The sequence below is a fragment of the Garra rufa genome, chromosome 7 (genome assembly GCF_049309525.1).
Source record: "Garra rufa chromosome 7, GarRuf1.0, whole genome shotgun sequence".
Lineage (NCBI taxonomy): Eukaryota > Metazoa > Chordata > Actinopteri > Cypriniformes > Cyprinidae > Garra > Garra rufa.
The window spans coordinates 40,583,828-40,601,927 of NC_133367.1; the positions used below are offsets into that span (position 1 = coordinate 40,583,828).

Consider the following 18,100-nt stretch of genomic DNA (forward strand, 5'->3'; position numbering starts at 1 on the left):
CTACGCGATTCAGTTCGCCCGGCGCCCTCCCAAGTTCAGAGGTGTTCATTTCACCTCAGTCAGGGCCGCAGATGCTCCTATCTTGCGTGCAGAAATCGCAACCTTACTGGCGAAGGAAGCGATTCAGCCGGTCCCTCCAGCCGATATGAGGTCGGGCTTCTACAGCCCATACTTCATAGTACCCAAGAAAAGCGGCGGGTTACGACCGATCTTGGATCTGCGCGTCTTGAACCGGGCCCTTCACAGGCTACCGTTCAAAATGCTCACTCAGAAGCACATCTTCAGATGTGTCCGTCCCCAAGATTGGTTTGCAGCGATCGACCTGAAGGACGCGTACTTTCATGTCTCAATCCTTCCGCGCCACAGACCCTTTCTGCGGTTCGCGTTCGAAGGCAGAGCATATCAGTACACAGTCCTGCCCTTCGGGCTGTCCCTCTCCCCCCGTGTCTTCACGAAAGTCGCGGAGACGGCCCTCGTTCCCCTCAGAGAACAGGGCGTTCGCATTCTCAACTACCTCGACGACTGGCTCATCCTAGCAGAGTCTCGGGACCAACTATGCGAACACAGGGACTTGGTGCTCTCACACCTCAGCCAGTTGGGTCTTCGGGTCAACTGGGAAAAGAGCAAACTCTCTCCAACGCAGAGGATCTCTTTTCTCGTTATGGAACTGGACTCGGTCAGCCAGACAGCACGCCTCACGCAGGAACGTGCTCAGTCAGTGTTGAACTGCCTAGATACGTTCAAGAGCAGGATGGCGGTCCCACTGAAACAATTTCAGAGGCTCCTGGGGCATATGGCAGCAGCAGCGGCAGTTACACCGCTGGGGCTGCTCCATATGAGACCGCTTCAGCACTGGCTCCATGGCCGAGTCCCGAGGAGAGCGTGGCTACGCGGTTCTTACCGGGTTCAGATAACACCGGCTTGCCGCCAGACCTTCATCCCGTGGTCAGACCTTTCATTCCTACGGGCTGGAGTACCCATGGAACAGGTCTCCAGGCATGCTGTGATACACACGGATGCCTCCACCACCGGTTGGGGAGCCACATACGATGGACAGGCAGTTTCAGGGGTTTGGACGGGCCCCCAGCTAACCTGGCACATCAACTGCCTCGAGTTGCTTGCAGTACGTCTCGCCCTGCTCCGACACAAGGTGCACCTACGTGGCAAACGTGCTGGTCCGTACGGACAACATTGCGACCGTTGCGTACATCAACCGGCAAGGTGGTCTACGCTCCCGTCGCATGTCGCAACTCGCCCGTCATCTCCTCCTGTGGAGTCAGAAGCATCTGAGGTCGCTTCGTGCCATTCACATTCCGGGATCGCTCAACCGTGCGGCCGACGAGCTCTCACGAGCTGCGCTTCCCGGAGAGTGGAGACTCCACCCCCAGTCGGTCCAGCTGATTTGGAGACGCTTCGGCGAGGCTCAGGTAGACCTGTTCGCCTCCAAGGAGACGTCCCACTGCCAGCTTTTCTTCTCCCTGACCGAAGGAACACTCGGCACGGACGCGCTGGCTTGCAGCTGGCCGCGGGGCCTTCGCAAATATGCATTACCCCCAGTGAGCCTTCTTGCACAGACACTGTGCAAGATCAGGGAGGACGAGGAGCAGGTCCTTTTGGTAGCCCCTTATTGGCCCACTCGGACCTGGTTCCCCGAACTTATGCTTCTCGCGACAGCCCCTCCCTGGCAAATTCCTCTGAGGAAGGATCTTCTGACTCAGAGACGGGGCACCCTATGGCACCCGCGTCCAGACCTCTGGAAACTACACGTCTGGTCCCTGGACGGGACGCGGAGGTTCTAAGTGACCTACCCCAAGGGGTAGTTGACACTATTACTTCGGCGCGAGCGCAGTCTACCAGACATGCCTACGCCCTAAAATGGAACCTGTTCGTTGATTGGTGTTCCTCCCATGGAGAGGACCCCCGAAGATGCCCGATCAGAGCCGTGCTTTCCTTCTTGCAGCAAGGGTTGGAGCGTAGGCTGTCCCCCTCAACCCTCAAAGTTTATGTCACTGCTATTTCCGCTAACCATGACCTCATAGAGGGAAGGTCGGTAGGGAAGCACGACCTGGTCACCAGGTTTCTTAGGGGCGCCAGAAGGCTAAATCCTACTAGGCCCCCCTCTGTACCCTCTTGGGACCTGTCTCTAGTGCTTACAGCACTACAGCAGGCTCCCTTTGAGCCTTTGCAGACAGTAGAGCTGAAGTTTCTTTCAATGAAAACTCTGCTCCTGCTTGCACTGGCCTCCATCAAGAGGGTAGGAGACCTGCACGCATTTTCGGTCGACGAATCGTGCCTAGAGTTTGGCCCGGCGGACTCCCAGGTAACACTGAGGCCCCGGCCTGGTTATGTGCCCAAGGTTCCCACTACTCCCTTCAGGGACCAGGTGCTGAGCCTGCAAGCTCTGCCCTCGGAGGAGGCAGACCCAGCCCTGGCTTTGCTTTGTCCCGTCCGAGCACTAAGATGCTACATTGACCGGACGCAAAGCTTCAGGACCTCAGACCAGCTCTTTGTGTGTCATGGAGGCAGGCAGACGGGGAATGCCATCTCCAAGCAGAGGATGGCCCACTGGATAGTGGATGCCATTACCCTGGCCTATCAGGTTCAGGGTGTGCCCTGCCCCCTCAGGCTGAGAGCACACTCAACTAGAAGTGTTGCATCCTCCTGGGCGTTGGCTCGTGGCGCCTCGCTAAATGACATTTGTAGAGCGGCGGGCTGGGCGACCCCTAACACGTTCACAAGGTTCTATAGCCTTCGTGTAGACACAGTCTCCTCCTGTGTTCTCACCTCAAACGGGTAGAGGCGCAGAGAGGCCTTGGGTCGGCTTGCTATACTGCTCCAGAGTAACCCAAGAGTAGCTCTGTCGAGCTCCTCCGCTGAGCTGACAGCCGACGTAGCGGAACGTCAGGCGTCAGGCCCTCATTCGATGAATCCTTTAGAACCGGTAGAGGGCTAGGCTCTACGTAGAGACTTAACTGCATCTCTTACGATTCTCCACATTGCGCCCTAGAGGCTGTGTGTTTCCCCGGTAGATCCTCTACCAGTATATGAGGGTTCAATCACCTCCAATCTTCCATATATCCTGAATTGAGTTATATGTGTATTGCTCCGAACCTCCTGTCAGAAGGACGTGAGCTCCGCATATTCCCAGTGCTCCAGCTTCACTGAAATGGTGGTGCTATGTTATACGGTGACTGGCTCTTCTTGATGCGAGCCCCTGGCCAAAGCCAGTAACAGGACCCAGGAGGCCCTGCTCAGGACACTGGAAGGGACAGCAGCCACGGCGCTTTGTTAGGGATCCCAATTCGTCGGTCTCGACGAGACGTCGAAGAGACCGACTGATAGGGAACGTCTCAGTTACGTATTGTAACCCTCGTTCCCTGAAGGAGGGAACGGAGACGTCTCGTCCCGTCGCCGCGGCTCCTGTACCACCGCTGAATGCCGGGCCTGTCCCAGCTCCTCAGCGAAACCTTGTCTATGCAATGCACCTGCTGCGCGTTATATGCTCACGCTGTGATCAGCCGCAGCTGGCTGCAATCATGCATGCCAATATTCATTGGCTCGTTTTTATACACACGAAGTAGATTGGTCTCTCTAGGCGAGATCCCAATTCGTCGGTCTCGACGAGACGTCTCCGTTCCCTCCTTCAGGGAACGAGGGTTACAATACGTAATTTTATTTATTTATTTATTTATTTATGTATTTATTAATATTAGTATTCAGTAATTAATTCAATATTATCTTTCTTTTTTATAAAATCATATAATTAAATTATATAATTAGAAAGCTGATTTGTTTAGGTTTTATTTTATTTTATCCATTTGTTTTGCCTTATTTTGTTTTGTGTTAAACTTGTTTAGTTTTGGTCTGTGTTTTTGTTTTGTTTAATCAATTAGTTTTGTCCTGTTTTTTTTTTTTTTTTTTGATCAATTTTTTTTTTTTTTTTTTTTTTTTTTTTGGCTTGATTTAATCTCACATAAATGACCTTTTTCATATAACTTTTTCAATAGTTTTTAATTCAATATCGGCTTTTTTAAATTAAATAATATAATACAGTTTGTGTGCTGTGCTGTGTGTGTTCAAATATGTCAATGCAATTTTACATACATGTTATATCACATTATATTGTATTACACATAAATAATCAATGGTTTTATAATTCCATGTATGAACAAATCCATTGTTCCTGTGGTTCATAAATGAGCCCCGTTGAGAATAAAAGATCATTTAGAAACACATTTGCAGGTAATGCCTTCTAACCTCAGCCAACGTAATATTAATCACCAGTACCGTTTATCAAACTCATTACTCGAATTAATAAAAGATCCTTTCAAAGTAAAATTCTCCAATAGACCAATTTTAATGTTGCATAACAAAAAAAAGTTGCAATTTGGCAAAGCTGCAGTCAGGTTTTTGGCAGTCTCAGGCGTACAAACGCAGCCAATATTGATAAATAGGCTGGGATTTCTCATGCTGAAAACAAGCCAACCCCAAAGGGAGGAGTAGCCAATTGGAAGCCAAAGGATGGAGACGGCTGATAAAAAGAGGAGAGCGAAGAGGTTATCAGAGCAGAATGACCTCCAGGTGGGCCGAATCTTCCATCAGCGTGTGCCGCCATGCCAGGCCCTGCCTCCTCTGGCACTGTTGTCCTAACAAGATTGGTGGGTGGCCTAAACTCCAAAATACCCAGTTTATAGAGCGCTTTAGAATCTGTTGATCATCTAATGTGTCATCATATCATCATATCATGGTACTAATTGACTACCATATTGATATACCAACCATCAACCACTAATAACTACAGTAATACCAGGATTTTAATGGCTGCTTCTCACTGACTGGTTAAAAAATCTGAGCTGAAGAATTCCTGGGTTTGTAGGTTATGGCTTCTGTGAGAAATGAGTCCCAGAGCTCTGATATTTTTAGACTTCTGTCACTGTAGCTGTTGTCACTTTCATGTTGGTGGCCTATGAGTGAGTGATAGCAAACATATACTGTATTTACTGGAGCTCAAGGCAGCAAACCTTCTGGGCCAGAGAACCAGCAAGACGTCAGAGAAATCAATAGTCACTTACAGACCACGGAGAATCATTATGACAAGGAGCGTCCTGTTTTAATGGCTAAACACTGATGTTGCTCTATTTGATCGATCAAAATAACACTCCTTCTGGTTTCAGATGCTAACATGTGCCGCCGTTCATCTGCCTGTAATATTCATGTCAACACGAAACACATTTACAACCCATTTCAGTTCTGTAATGTGAGGTATTTACAATTTTTTCTTCAACATCATGCGCAAAATAAGCTTAGAGAAGTAAAAAATAAATAAATAATTATGATTTTGTATCTCGCAATTGTATTTTGCAATTGTGACTTTGTCTCACAAATGTCAGTTTAAATCTCAAAATGGAGCTTTGCAACTGTATCTTGCCATTTGAGTATTACTATCTCACAATGTGAATTTATGCTCAAATGTGACTTTATCTCGCCGTTGCAGTTTTGTAAATTTAACTTTTTATTTCGCACTTGCATTTCAAATTTTACAGTTTCTCCACATTAGATGTTTAAAGATGCCATTGTGTAGTTTTTGACTTTATAAATCACAATATGATTTAATCTCATAATCAGAGTTTTGTTTCTTATAAATACAACTTTATATCTTGCAATTAAACTTTACATTTTACATAATCTAAATCTCAAACTGGAGCTTTTAATCTCATTATTTGTTGGAAGGTGCTTCACATTTGAAGTTCAAAGATGCCATTACACAATTTTTGAATTTATGTCTCATAGTGTGACTTTCTAGCAATTTCAAGTTTGTTTCTTGTAAATATGACTTCATATCTCCCAATTCAGCTTCATATCCTGGAATGGGAATTAATATTTCAGTGGAAATTTGTATCTTGTAATTTGAGAACGATGCTTTACATTCAAAATTCGAAGATGCTATTAAGCACTTTTCGACTATATCCCACGATGTTAATTTATACCCAACAACATGACTTTATCTCGCAATTGCAGTTTTGTGAAGTCAATTTTAAATCTCGCAATTTCAGTTTAAATCTGACAGTGGATCTTTTAATCTTGTAATCTGATGGAAGACATTTCACATTTGATGTTCGAAGATGTCATTGCGCAAATTTTCAACTTTATATCTCTATTGCTTTATGATTTTATCTCGTAATCACAGGTTTGTTTCCTATAAATACAATTCAACTTTACATTCCAAAGTGTAACTTTTTATCTCATAATTTGACATATGTTTCACTTTCGATGTTCGAAGATGTTACATAATTAGACTTTATATCTCACAATATGATTGTATCTTATAATTGCAGTTTTGTTTCTTATAAAGACAACTTTATATCTCACAATTTAACTTTACATTTCGCAATGTGAATTGTTGTTTTGCATTTGAAGTTCAGAGATACCATTATGCAATTTTCAACTTCATATCTCACAATTAGATTTTATCTCATAATCACAGTTTTGATTTAAATTATAACATTAGATCTCATAATTTAACTTTACATTTCGCAATGTAAATTTATATCTCAAAATGGAACTTTTTATCTCATAATTTGACAGAAGAATCTTCACATTTGAAGTTCGAAGACGCCATTACACACTTTTGACTTTATATCTCACAGTGTGACTTTATCTCACAATTGCAAGTTTATATCCTACAGTGAGAGTTTAAATTTCAGTTATTTTTTTTTATCTTTGAGATTTGAGAACAATAGGCTTTACATTCAAAGTTTAAAGATGCTATTACACAATTTTCGACTATATCTCACAATGTGAATTTATGCCCAACAACGTGACTTTTTCTTGCAATTGCAGTTTTGTAAATTTAACTTTATATCTCTTTATTTGAGTTTAAATCTTACAGTGGAACTTTTAACTCGTAATTTGATGGAAGGCGCATCACATTCGATGTTCAAAGATGCCATTATGCAATTTTTGACTTTATATCTCACAATATGATTTTATCTCATAATACCAGTTTAGTTTCTTATAAATACAACTTTATATCTCACAATTAAACTTTACATTTCATAATGTGACTTTAAATCTCAAAGTGGAGCTTTTATCTTATAATTTGATTGACTAAAAAAAAAAACTTCACATTTGAAATTCAGAGATGCCATTACGCAATTTTCAATATCTCAAAATTGTAGTTTTACTACATATCTTAAAATTAAACTCTATATCTCACAATTTAAGTTTAAATCTCAGAGTGGAACTTTAAATCACATAATTTGATGTAAAGATGCTTCAAATTCAAAGTTTGAAGATGCCATTACACTCATTTTTTTTAGTACTTTAGATCTCGCAGTGTGACTGTATCTCACAATGACAGTAATGTTTCTAATAAATACAACTTTATATCTCACAATTCAACTTTACTTTTCACAATGCGTGTTCAAAATCTCAAAGTGGAGCTTTTTATCTTATAATATCATGGAAGATTCTTCACATTCAATGTTCGAAAGATGCCATTATAAAATTTTCAACTTTATGTCTCACACTATTTTATCTTGTAATCGCATCTTTGTTTCTTATAAATACAACTTTATATCTCACAATTCAAATGAGTTTAAACCTCAAAGTCAAGCTTTTTATCTCCAAATTTGACAGAAGATGCTTTACATTTGAAATTCAAAAATGCTATAAAGGAATTTTCAACTATATCTCACAATGTGAATTTATACCCAACAATGTGACTTTATTTCACAATTGCTGTTTTGTAAATATAACTTTATATCTCACAATTTCAGTTTAAAAAAGGCGCCTTTTGAGGGGCTCTGTAGTGCACACCGGTTGACCTATAGTTACCAAAATTCATACACATAAACCTCATTGGGCCGAACAACTTTTGTGCTGACAGCTATTCAAGGTTTTGTGAAAAACACATGCTCTGGAATTTGCGATACTCCTCTGAGGACTTTCCACCGATAGCCACCAAACTCGGTCAACATGATCTCAAGACATTAGGGATGCAAAATTGGCAAAATTGCTATCAGAATGGCGACGGCTTGGGCCCATCATCGCTGCTTGCAGCTATATTTTTTTGGACTAACAATGTGACTTAATCTTAAAATTAGAGTTTTGTTTCTTGTGAACATGTTTATCTCGTAATTCAAAGTTCAAAGATGTCAATTTTATCACAATGTGACTGTTACATTTTCTCACAATTGCCCTTCTAAGACCAGGAATGTTAATTAGGAAAATTAAATAGCGTCAATTTTACTTTCATGTTGATTTCAAACCTAGACACCTTTGACTTGTGGTACAATTGCAGGCCATGTCCTGATTTGTACATCCCCTTACTTTCCTACTTAAAAAAAAAACAAAAACAAAAAAAAAACAGTAAAACACTAAAGTAATGGCATATCACGAGCTCCGCCGCAACCGAATGAAATTTGGGGCCTGTAGCGTCACAAGCGTTTTGAGTCAAAACGTGTTGAGGTGGAGAATGTAAAAACCGCTTGTACGCCTCATGAATTGTGTCAGAGAGCATCGCCCTCCACACATCAAGTCTCATCACCCCAGCTCTCATCGCGTTTGGAAAGAGCTTTGTGAAATCCCAGCCCTGGAGCATATAAAACAGTCAGAGACTCTGCAAATGTGAGGCCATAGGGAAATAAGCAAACACTTTTCTTGAAGGATGCAGGTGGCTAGCGGGCCACAACATGGGCTTAAAATTTGTTTCTTAATGCTCACGGCCGAGGGTATGTGACACAGGCCGGTTGGCGTTATGTCCCATGTGTATGGGGATATTTTCGTAAATACTTTCTAAATAGTCCATGTAGGGCAAAAAGTCAAGCTCTCAGAACAGATCTGTGAGGTCTGCTGAAACCGCTCTAGCCATTAGCTGTGTGGTAGGAAGCTGGAGGAAAGTGACATAAATATTGCAGTTTCACATGCGAGTACTTACAGCTCATGTCTGCTACTGTAAAATTATTAATGCAACAACACATGAGCAACCTTTTAATATACGTCTACATATTGTGAGCTTCTGTAGTGCACAGGGCAGTTTTTGTTCAAACTGAATATGGTTGTGAATATTTAATGTACACTCAGAGTGCTTGACAGATGTTTGACGTGAATAATGTCACATTTTTCCATTTAATTACACCGTTTAGGCTGTTAAATAATATAAATATCAATATATGCAAAGGAGGTAACATATTTGTGGTAAACATATTTATGTCAAGACATCTGACACCAATGTACAACTTGAGCAGGAATTTTGAAAATGTTTGAATTTGTGATTGAAATTAAGTTCTTTTTCTTATTATGTTATCATGTTTTATTGTGTTTTATTGTTAGTTACCTGTATTTTTTTAGTTATTTTCACTTATTCAAATTAACCAGTAGCAGTTCAAATGAGATTAATTAGAATACACAATAAAATAACACATGATTTTTGAAAACTGTTAAAAATGTTTTTAAAATTATCTGTTTTTGCAGATAAACTCTTCAAATGTTTACAAAAGAAAAAAATGTAGTTACAATAACATATTTGTTTGCTACAGTGGAAGTCAAGTGGAAAAGGCACTCGTTTCTTGAATTTATGCTTTTTTTTTTTTTTTTACAGTGTAAAACATTTTTTTAATGGTTGTAAATTAAAGATTGCAGTACATTTTGAGAGGAAATACTATGTCAGTCTTTCCACTTCAAAATATCATGATTAATTCCAAGTTCTACTTGATATTTCATTGTAATTAACCTAATTTACTAGCAATTTCTGAGTGAAAACTGTTTCTATGCCAACTTTTTCAATATAGCAGTTGAACTCCTGTTCTGCACTCCTAAAAATAAAGGTGCTTCAAAAGGTTCTTCAAGTGCTGCCATAGAAGAACCATTTTTGGTTCCACAAATAACCATTCAGTCGAAGGTTCTTTAAAGAAACATTTCTTGCTTACCTTTTTATAATCTGAAAAACCTTATTTGCCACAAGGAACCTTTTGTGAAACAGAAAGGTTCTTCAGATGTTAAAGGTTCTTTATAAAACCATTTAGACAAAAAAGGTTATTTTATGGCATCGTGAAGAGTCTATATGATTCAATTATTAGTTAATTATTGAATTACGTTTAGTTAATTATCCAACAAGCCATTTTCATGTTTCATTGCGAATATTTTGTAAAGTTTATAGGTTGATGACCAATTTACTTCCATTGTAGTGCTTTACAGTAACCAAAATTATGAAATGTATCTTCTGCAATTGGCGAAACGCCACAAATAGACCTTATATTAAATCTGGAGCAAGTTTCTTCACATGGATTTAAGGTTTAGTGATCTTCAACTATCTGTTTGCACAGGAAGACCAAAAGAGAACCTTGACAAACAGAGCAGCAAACAATTCTGGAGAAGAACGAGGTTTGAATCATCCTAGTAGACCGGTGGGATGTCATTAGCCGTGTTTATCTCTGATGCAGAACACAGAGAAGGCTGAATAATCCTCTCACATCATTACAGGCAACTGTATAGACTGTTACTATTTTAATTGCTGTATCAGTACTCAGACACTTCTGAAACCAAGGGGTGGGATACAATTATCACTTCATATGCCATATTTGGATGTATTTATGTTTATGGTACTGCAACTAGTTAATTTGCACCCTACAAGGATTGATTCCGATTAATTATGCTGGGGGTTGTATGTATTCTCATCAGTGGCTTATTGTACATTCCATAATCATTTGTTTTCAGATCTTTTACACGTTCTCCATGTAGCTCGTGTTGTATCTGCCAAAACACATGCTTTGGAGATAATCTGACTGTAATTTTCCAGTGTTGTGGGAACAGAGAGTACAAAATTAACTATTTATTGTGATGCAGACATGAGCTAGCTAGGTGGGTAACCCATTAGAATGCCTAGCAGCTTGTATATCAGCAATCTAAAGATTGTTCTTCCTCTAGGAAGCTGAATTTTAATTCACAAATTCATTTGAATGAGCAAGCCTTTTCACGTCATTATTGTAACGCTTTAACACCAAGCCTGCTTGGAGCAACAGCAGGAGGGAAGAACGGAGAAATAGAGAGAAAAATTATAATTCTGTACGTTTTGTAATTTTATATGTTTTAATACTTTGTGGCATTAATGGCATTTTCGTTTTTTAAAAAAGAAGATAATAGAATAGAATAGAAAAGAATATTAATAGATTACTTTGAAATTGAAATTGAAAATGGATAGAGAGAGACAAAGAAAGGCACCCTGTTGAAAGCCACTCTGCAGGTGTGAAGAGTCGATGCTTGATCGATTCATTGATTATGACTAACAACCTGTTCTGGTTACACTACTGATTGCGAAAACAAAGCAAAGCATGCTTTGCCATACATAAACAACCGTTATTATGTTGCGGCGTTTCAAGGCATTATGCGTTTTCATAAATCAGCTGTCATGTAATCATACGGGGTGAAATGACATGAAACCATGACGCAGGAACTCATTCCAGCACATGTGATGCTGGCTACTGTCGGGCACTTCGGCTCAGACTCACCTGGAACAGTCGCAGTATATTTGCGACCATGATAGACACTGAACTCGCCGAAGCCCCTATGACTCCGACCACCTTTTCGGGCTTGACGAACACCGGGGGCTCTCCGTTCGTACACCTCACATCCGACGTGTCTTTCTGTATGAGAGCCTGCACAAAAGTAAGCGACTGCTCCAACGCGTACGTGTCTCGCGAACATGTGTCTAAAACCCGAGCGCCTAAAGTGATGTTGGGCAAAAGCTCATCGTCACTGTTGATTTGGTCCAATGCATAAAGCATCGCCTCCAACCTGTGTATCCCGTTCTCCTTCTTGATATCTCCACACGGTTCCCCGGAGACCCCGCGGGCATGGACCGGGAAAAGGCCACCCAGGGTCAAATCCCCCTCAATTCTGATGGAATGAGGCGCGTAGATTTCCTGCGAAAGTGTCACATCCACAAGCGCTTGAATTATCCAAAATACCCGCCATGGAAAGCAAGCCATGTCTCCTTGTCGTTGGGAAACAGAAAAAAGGCACTTTTCACAGTATTTATAGGTAAACAAAAGCAGATTCGATCTCAAAAACGGCCATAGAACCTTTTAAAGTAAGGTTGATGTGGGAATACGTTGAGGTTTTCTCCAAAAACACCGCGCAAGAAAGAATGCGTTATTCCTTGGGAAAGTGCGCATCGTATGGCGACGCTTGTTGCTTAGATATTCTGCATTATTTCTTTAAATAAGAAAGAGAGAGAAACAAAGTAAAATACGTACAGTACCTTTCTATGATTTGTCCTCAAATCAAACACACGCAAAATGCACTAAAGTGCAGCGATATTCGACTAAAACGCGTCCGATTCACACTGATGTCATAACGCCACTGTAAAACCATCGCGGCTGAGTTTTAACGGATTTTATTTTTTTAAAAATTAAGGCGGCAAAAAAGTTTTCCCTCAGAATAGAACGGTCAGAGAAAAATGTTGCAGAGAATCGATGTCAGGTGAGATATCCGTAACATCCTCCCATCGCGGACTTCGCTGAGGCTTTTTTTCTTCTTCTTCTTTCGCTCGGAGCAGGTGCTGCTTATTACATTTGTGAGAAAGAAAGCAAGCTCAGGCGGTGATACGTCTTTTGGTCTTGCGAAAATCCTCACAATAGACAAGAAGACAGCCCGCGTGTCTCCTCCTCTCTCTTTCTCTCTCTCTCTCTCTTTCTCTCTCCACCCAGAATCAAATATGGATTTGTCAAATGACTCAACGCACGATCGATGTCGTGTTACTCATCCTGGTCGGCCCTCAAAGAAAATACGCTCCTGCATGTGAGGCGAATCATAACGCGATAGTCATTAATTGTGAGGACGCAAAGGAGGGAGCTATTGCGATGGAGATCTCACTAAGTTTCCAACCTCGGCTCCAAAGCTCACGGTAGTTGAATGCGGGTTTAACGTTATGATTTCCACCTCTGTAACAGAGAAGGAAAGGCTTCGCAAACGTTTAACCCTATTTGGATCAACTCCTCATTCATCTACTTGTGTTCCGACCGAAATCGCATTCCGCACGACATTATTTCGCTGATGTGGGTTAATATGGAATATGTTCCAGCTCTAGAGACTCGCATTGTTTTTCCTGTTAAATGCAGCGACTGTGGCTGACAGAGGAAATGAATTCTGTCAACATCAATTCATGATTTTACCGCCCCTCTAGTGATGCTCTCTCCCTTTCTTTCTTTCTCTCTCTCTCTCTCTCTCTCTCTCTCTCGAGCACACACGTTTGTTATTATATTATAGTGGGGAAGTTCCACCACTGACATATATTGTTTTATATTGAGCTAATGATGCTAACGCAAGTGATGTTCCATTCCCTAAACCAAACCCCTCAGACAAGCATAAGCATTTTTACATTTTCATTAAGACATTACTTAGTACCCGTTTTTCCTGTGGGGGCTGTTGGCTACTCCCCAAAATGTAGGTGTAAGTGTTTTTACTATCCTACTGAGGACATTTATGTCCAGATATATTTCACACATTATTGAACTTATAGTATTTATGCATTTATCATGGAAGAATCTTTTATAATGTAGCTGCTTTAAAAATGCAGTAGTTTCAAATTGATGTAAACTTCCATTGAATAAAATAACAACAAAAAAAAACAAAAAAACCCTAACCTACATACTAAACCAAAACCTAAAAGAGAGAGAGAGAGAGAAAAAACACTTATGAACAATTTAACACATTTTTACAGAATGGTTTAAATGGCAGAATGAAATTGACTTTTTTTTATTTACTTTTATTTTTATTTTTTACTTTTTTCCCTTACAATTCTGAGGAAAAGTTGAATTACAAGAATTCAAGAAAAAAAGGTCAGATTTATGAGATGTTAACATTTTGAGAAGAAAAACAATCATAATTTAAATTTTTAGAAGAAAAATTATTTGAGATAAATATATAAAAAAATTATTTTATGTAAACTGGATTTAATAAGAATATGTTAAATGGTTAAATTTGTATTCATTCATTAATTTATTCTTTCAATCATTCATAAAGATTTATTTATTTTCTTCTTTCAGGTTTTGGGTTAGTCTGTAGTATTTTTGTTTTGTTATTCTTAAAATTGTGAGACAAAACAAAAGAAAAAGAAAAGAAAGAAAGAAAGAAAGAAAGAAAGAAAGAAAGAAAGAAAGAAAGAAAGAAAGAAAGAAAGAGAGAGAGAGAGAAAATCTGTAGTGGAAACTGGATTCCATAAGAATAAGTTAAATAGTTAAAGGTTGTATCAGCGATTTCTAGTCTAAAACATAAAGTGTCAATTTCAGCTGACCTTTCTTCACGATCCGCTCGCTGCCTGCCCCATAAATTGTCTGTGAAAAAAACGCGTCTCTCTGGTCAGCCTAGAGTCCGAGATATGCCAAAAAAACAATCGGCACTACCAAACTTTCCACACATAAACAAACAGTGTTCCAACCAATCAGCGTCAGGGGTTTGGTGTTGTGGACTTTCCTACTGGTGCAGGGATGTGAGGGAGGCGGAGCGAAAGTCCACAACACCAAACCCCTGACGCTGATTGGTTGGAACACTGTTTGTTTATGTGTGGAAAGGTTGGTAGTGCCGATTGTTTTTTGGCATATCTCGGACCCTAGGCTGACCAGAGAGATGCGGTTTTTTCACAGACAATTTATGGGGCAGGCAGCGAGCGGATCGTGAAGAAAGGTCAGCTGAAATTGACACTTTATGTTTTAGGCTAGAAATCGCTGATACAACCTTTAATAAATAAAGGCAATATTTATTCATTCATTCATTCATTCATTCATTTATGTTATTCTTAAAATTGTGAGACAAAAAAAGGAAAAGAAAGAAAGAAAGAAAGAAAGAAAGAAAGAAAGAAAGAAAGAAAGAAAGAAAGAAAGAAAGAAAGACAGGAAGAAAGAAAGAAAAGACAAACAAATTTGTGGTGGAAACTGGATTCCATAAGAATAAACTAAATGGTTCATAAATAAAGTTAATATTCATTCATTCATTCATTCATTCATTCATAATCATTTATTAATTTTCTTATTTGAGGTTTTGGGTTAGTCTGTAGTATTTTGGTATTCATTCATTCATAACTATTTATTTATTTTCTTATTTGAGGGTTTGGGTTAGTCTATTGTATTTTTGTTTTGATATTCTTAAAATTGTGAGATGTAACAAAAAAAAGTTACATTGTTCATAAATAAAGTCAATGCATTTTTTATTTATTCATTTAGGTCTGTGGTATTTTTGTTGTCTTATTCTTAAAATTGTGAGATATAAATTTATATATAATTTTTTATAAACTAGAGAGAAAATCTTATTTCTGAGTTTATACGTCGCAGTTCCGTTTCTTTTTCTCAGAATTTAGAGTTCATATCTCATAATTCTGAGTTTATATCCCCACCACAGAATTTAAAATTAATAAACAAAACTAAACCTTTTTGCATCAGTTATTCCATTGCGCAAACAGGCTTCCATGGCAATTTGTTGAATTGGTGACTAATTAGTTCAATCTCATTCGTACGTTTTCAAACTAAATTCTTATGCCCCACTGATGGTTAGTTTTTGAATTGGGGTTAGTGGTGGACCTTCATGCTTTGTGTATCAAGTCATACAAATTCATATGAAATATCCTTAAAACTTTACCTTAAACAGTTGCATTTTCTCGCAAGTTCAGGTTGTATCTTTTTACTTTTGAGAACATCCCCAAGGAATGGTTTTGTCAGATTTAGCACATCTGGGGACGGCGTGTCCTCAAAGGACAATTTGACAAGCTGTAGTCCACACGGACTCCATTTTGTAGACCTGTGAATGTGTGGCAGAGACTGAGGTGAAAAGTTTATTTCCAAAAGGAACAGACGTGCAGAAACATGACTTCTGCAGATTATTTATGAGATTCAGTAGTGTTGTTGATCTACTGCATCCTGTCAGTCAAACACACGAGACAGTGTTCAGATTCATATTGATTTGTTTGTGGTGACACAGTCAAGCGCACTTGAGTTTGGGACACGTTAACCTTACATTCTCTACCGTCTACGCTAATCTACTGGCATACGCCTAAAAAGTTATGAATATTGGAATAACCTTGCTTGAAGAAAAACATTCAAGATGCATTGTCTGAAACCAAGTGTATAGAAATCAAAAGAGAACGAAACTTCAGGGAAAACACTGAAGTACATTGATTATGTGACGTTTATTAGACTCAATGAGCTGCAGAAATATCATGAGATTGAGTTGTTTGCTTGAAACCTTCCTTTAGTGTCCTTGTTATTTTAATAACCACAGTTTTTCAGACAGCTGTATTAAGTTTTCAGCACCGTTATATAAATGTTATATAATCAGACGGCTATAGATTTGATGCTTGTCGAATACTTAAGAGGCTTGATGATAAAAGCATAAACACAGCCAACAATATTCGCAGTGTACAATGTTAGGTTTATTAGAAGGTTAGATTAAGAGCAGAGGAGAAATGCAGAGGGGGGAAAAAGACAAAGAACAGGACTTTATGTATTTATTCATTTATTTATTCATATATTTTGTGTCTAATGTTGTCAAATGGCTATATATATCACACTGTATAAACTTCACCAACTTCAACTTTCTCCCATTTTAAGCAAACTATATTCAATTTGGCTGTACAATTATATTAAACTGTCTTTAAAAATCTTGTTGACCCTTTGCAAAGAGCTTGATTGACAGGCAATCTGACCAATCACAAGGTCAAATCCGCTATTTTGTCTGACAAACAAATCAGACAGAGTAGATTAACTTTGCTGGACTTAAACTTGACAAATTGTGTTTATTCATGGTTGAAATCAAATACCTTCTGATGTTCATTTATGTTCACGTTATGCTTTAAGTAAATATGAAAATACGATCAGTTCATGTGCCATTTGAACTGAGGCAATACAGTGATCTGTCACAACACATTAAAGAGCCACAAAATTATATTTGTTTGAATTTCTTAAAAAAAAAAATGTCAAAATTTGGGACCTTGTTTTATACCAGAAGTAACCTGCTCTGTCTTGTCTGTCTATAAAGTTTAATGTTTAATGACAAATATTAGGAACATTAACAGTAGCTGTGTTTCCATTACAGATTTTTCGCAAAACTTTGGTGCTATTTTATAAATGTCGATTAAAAAGTGTTGCGAAATGACGGCGTTTCCATTAACTGATGTTATGCGACTGAAACGTATTTTTTTTCTCTTGCGATAAGTCATGGCAACGGGTTTTTGTGGGATTTTGGCTATATTTAAACTAATGTGACCTGTAAATGCGGAAAAAAAAATGTTTTGCAAAGGATGCCTAGCAACTTTTAGGATGGCTGTTGTTGTTTATTAAATATTATTATTCAATAAATAATATTGTATATAAATGATAGTAATATTTAAAAGTGTTTAGTATTAAGAAACGGTGCGAGTGTTCATGATGCTGATTTTAGTTACATTGTCAGTTAGATGGCAACAAGAGACAAGTCAGCAATAAAGACTTTTATACTGAAAAATTGGAAAAGAATGTTATTTTTAGTTTCAACAGCAGCTTGAGGCAGTTGACAAGTGCGCTGAGCAGCGCTGTCAATCGAAATCACGATGATATTAAGGATATTAACGCTATGACAAAGAAAATGCTTTCCACAGCGGACATTTAAACTAAATTGTGAATATGAAGAATGAATGTATCAGATGCAGGTAATCTCAATCGCTCGTCAATCTCTCTTATAAAACTCTACATAATAATACAATAAAGCAACTTAAAGGGGTCCTATTATGCTTTTCCACTTTTTGAATTTTAGCCAGCGTGTGGTGTGTATGTTTGGGCATAAAACACATCTACAAAGTTACAAATCTCAAAGTCAAGAACTACAACGAATGGCGTTTGTTTTCCGGATGCTGTGATGTCACAACGCGGTCCATTAAAATATCATTCAAATAAATCCCGCCTACAGAAATTCGAATCGTTGGCAGGTGGGGAGGGACAAGGTGGAGGAATTGCCTATTTTAAGTGATGTAGCATGGATAGCCGCTTCTGGGATGCTTCAGCGAGCCGCATGGTGGCTCGTATAAATGCAAGCATTGACTAAATTGTCCGTGAACTGCTCCAGTAGTCATGCTGAA

The 18,100-nt window shown here is 39.2% G+C and overlaps 1 protein-coding gene across 1 annotated transcript in view; it reads right to left on the reverse strand.

Annotated features, from left to right (window-relative positions):
* Window positions 1-13,101, reverse strand: part of LOC141338163 (metabotropic glutamate receptor 7-like) — an 89,363-nt gene extending 76,262 nt beyond the window's left edge. The window contains exon 1 of the mRNA XM_073843720.1: window positions 11,508-13,101. Within this exon, the coding sequence (XP_073699821.1) occupies window positions 11,508-11,987 (480 nt within the window). The 5' untranslated portion in view covers window positions 11,988-13,101. The remainder of the gene's footprint in view (window positions 1-11,507) is intronic.
* Window positions 13,102-18,100: the final 4,999 nt, after the last annotated feature.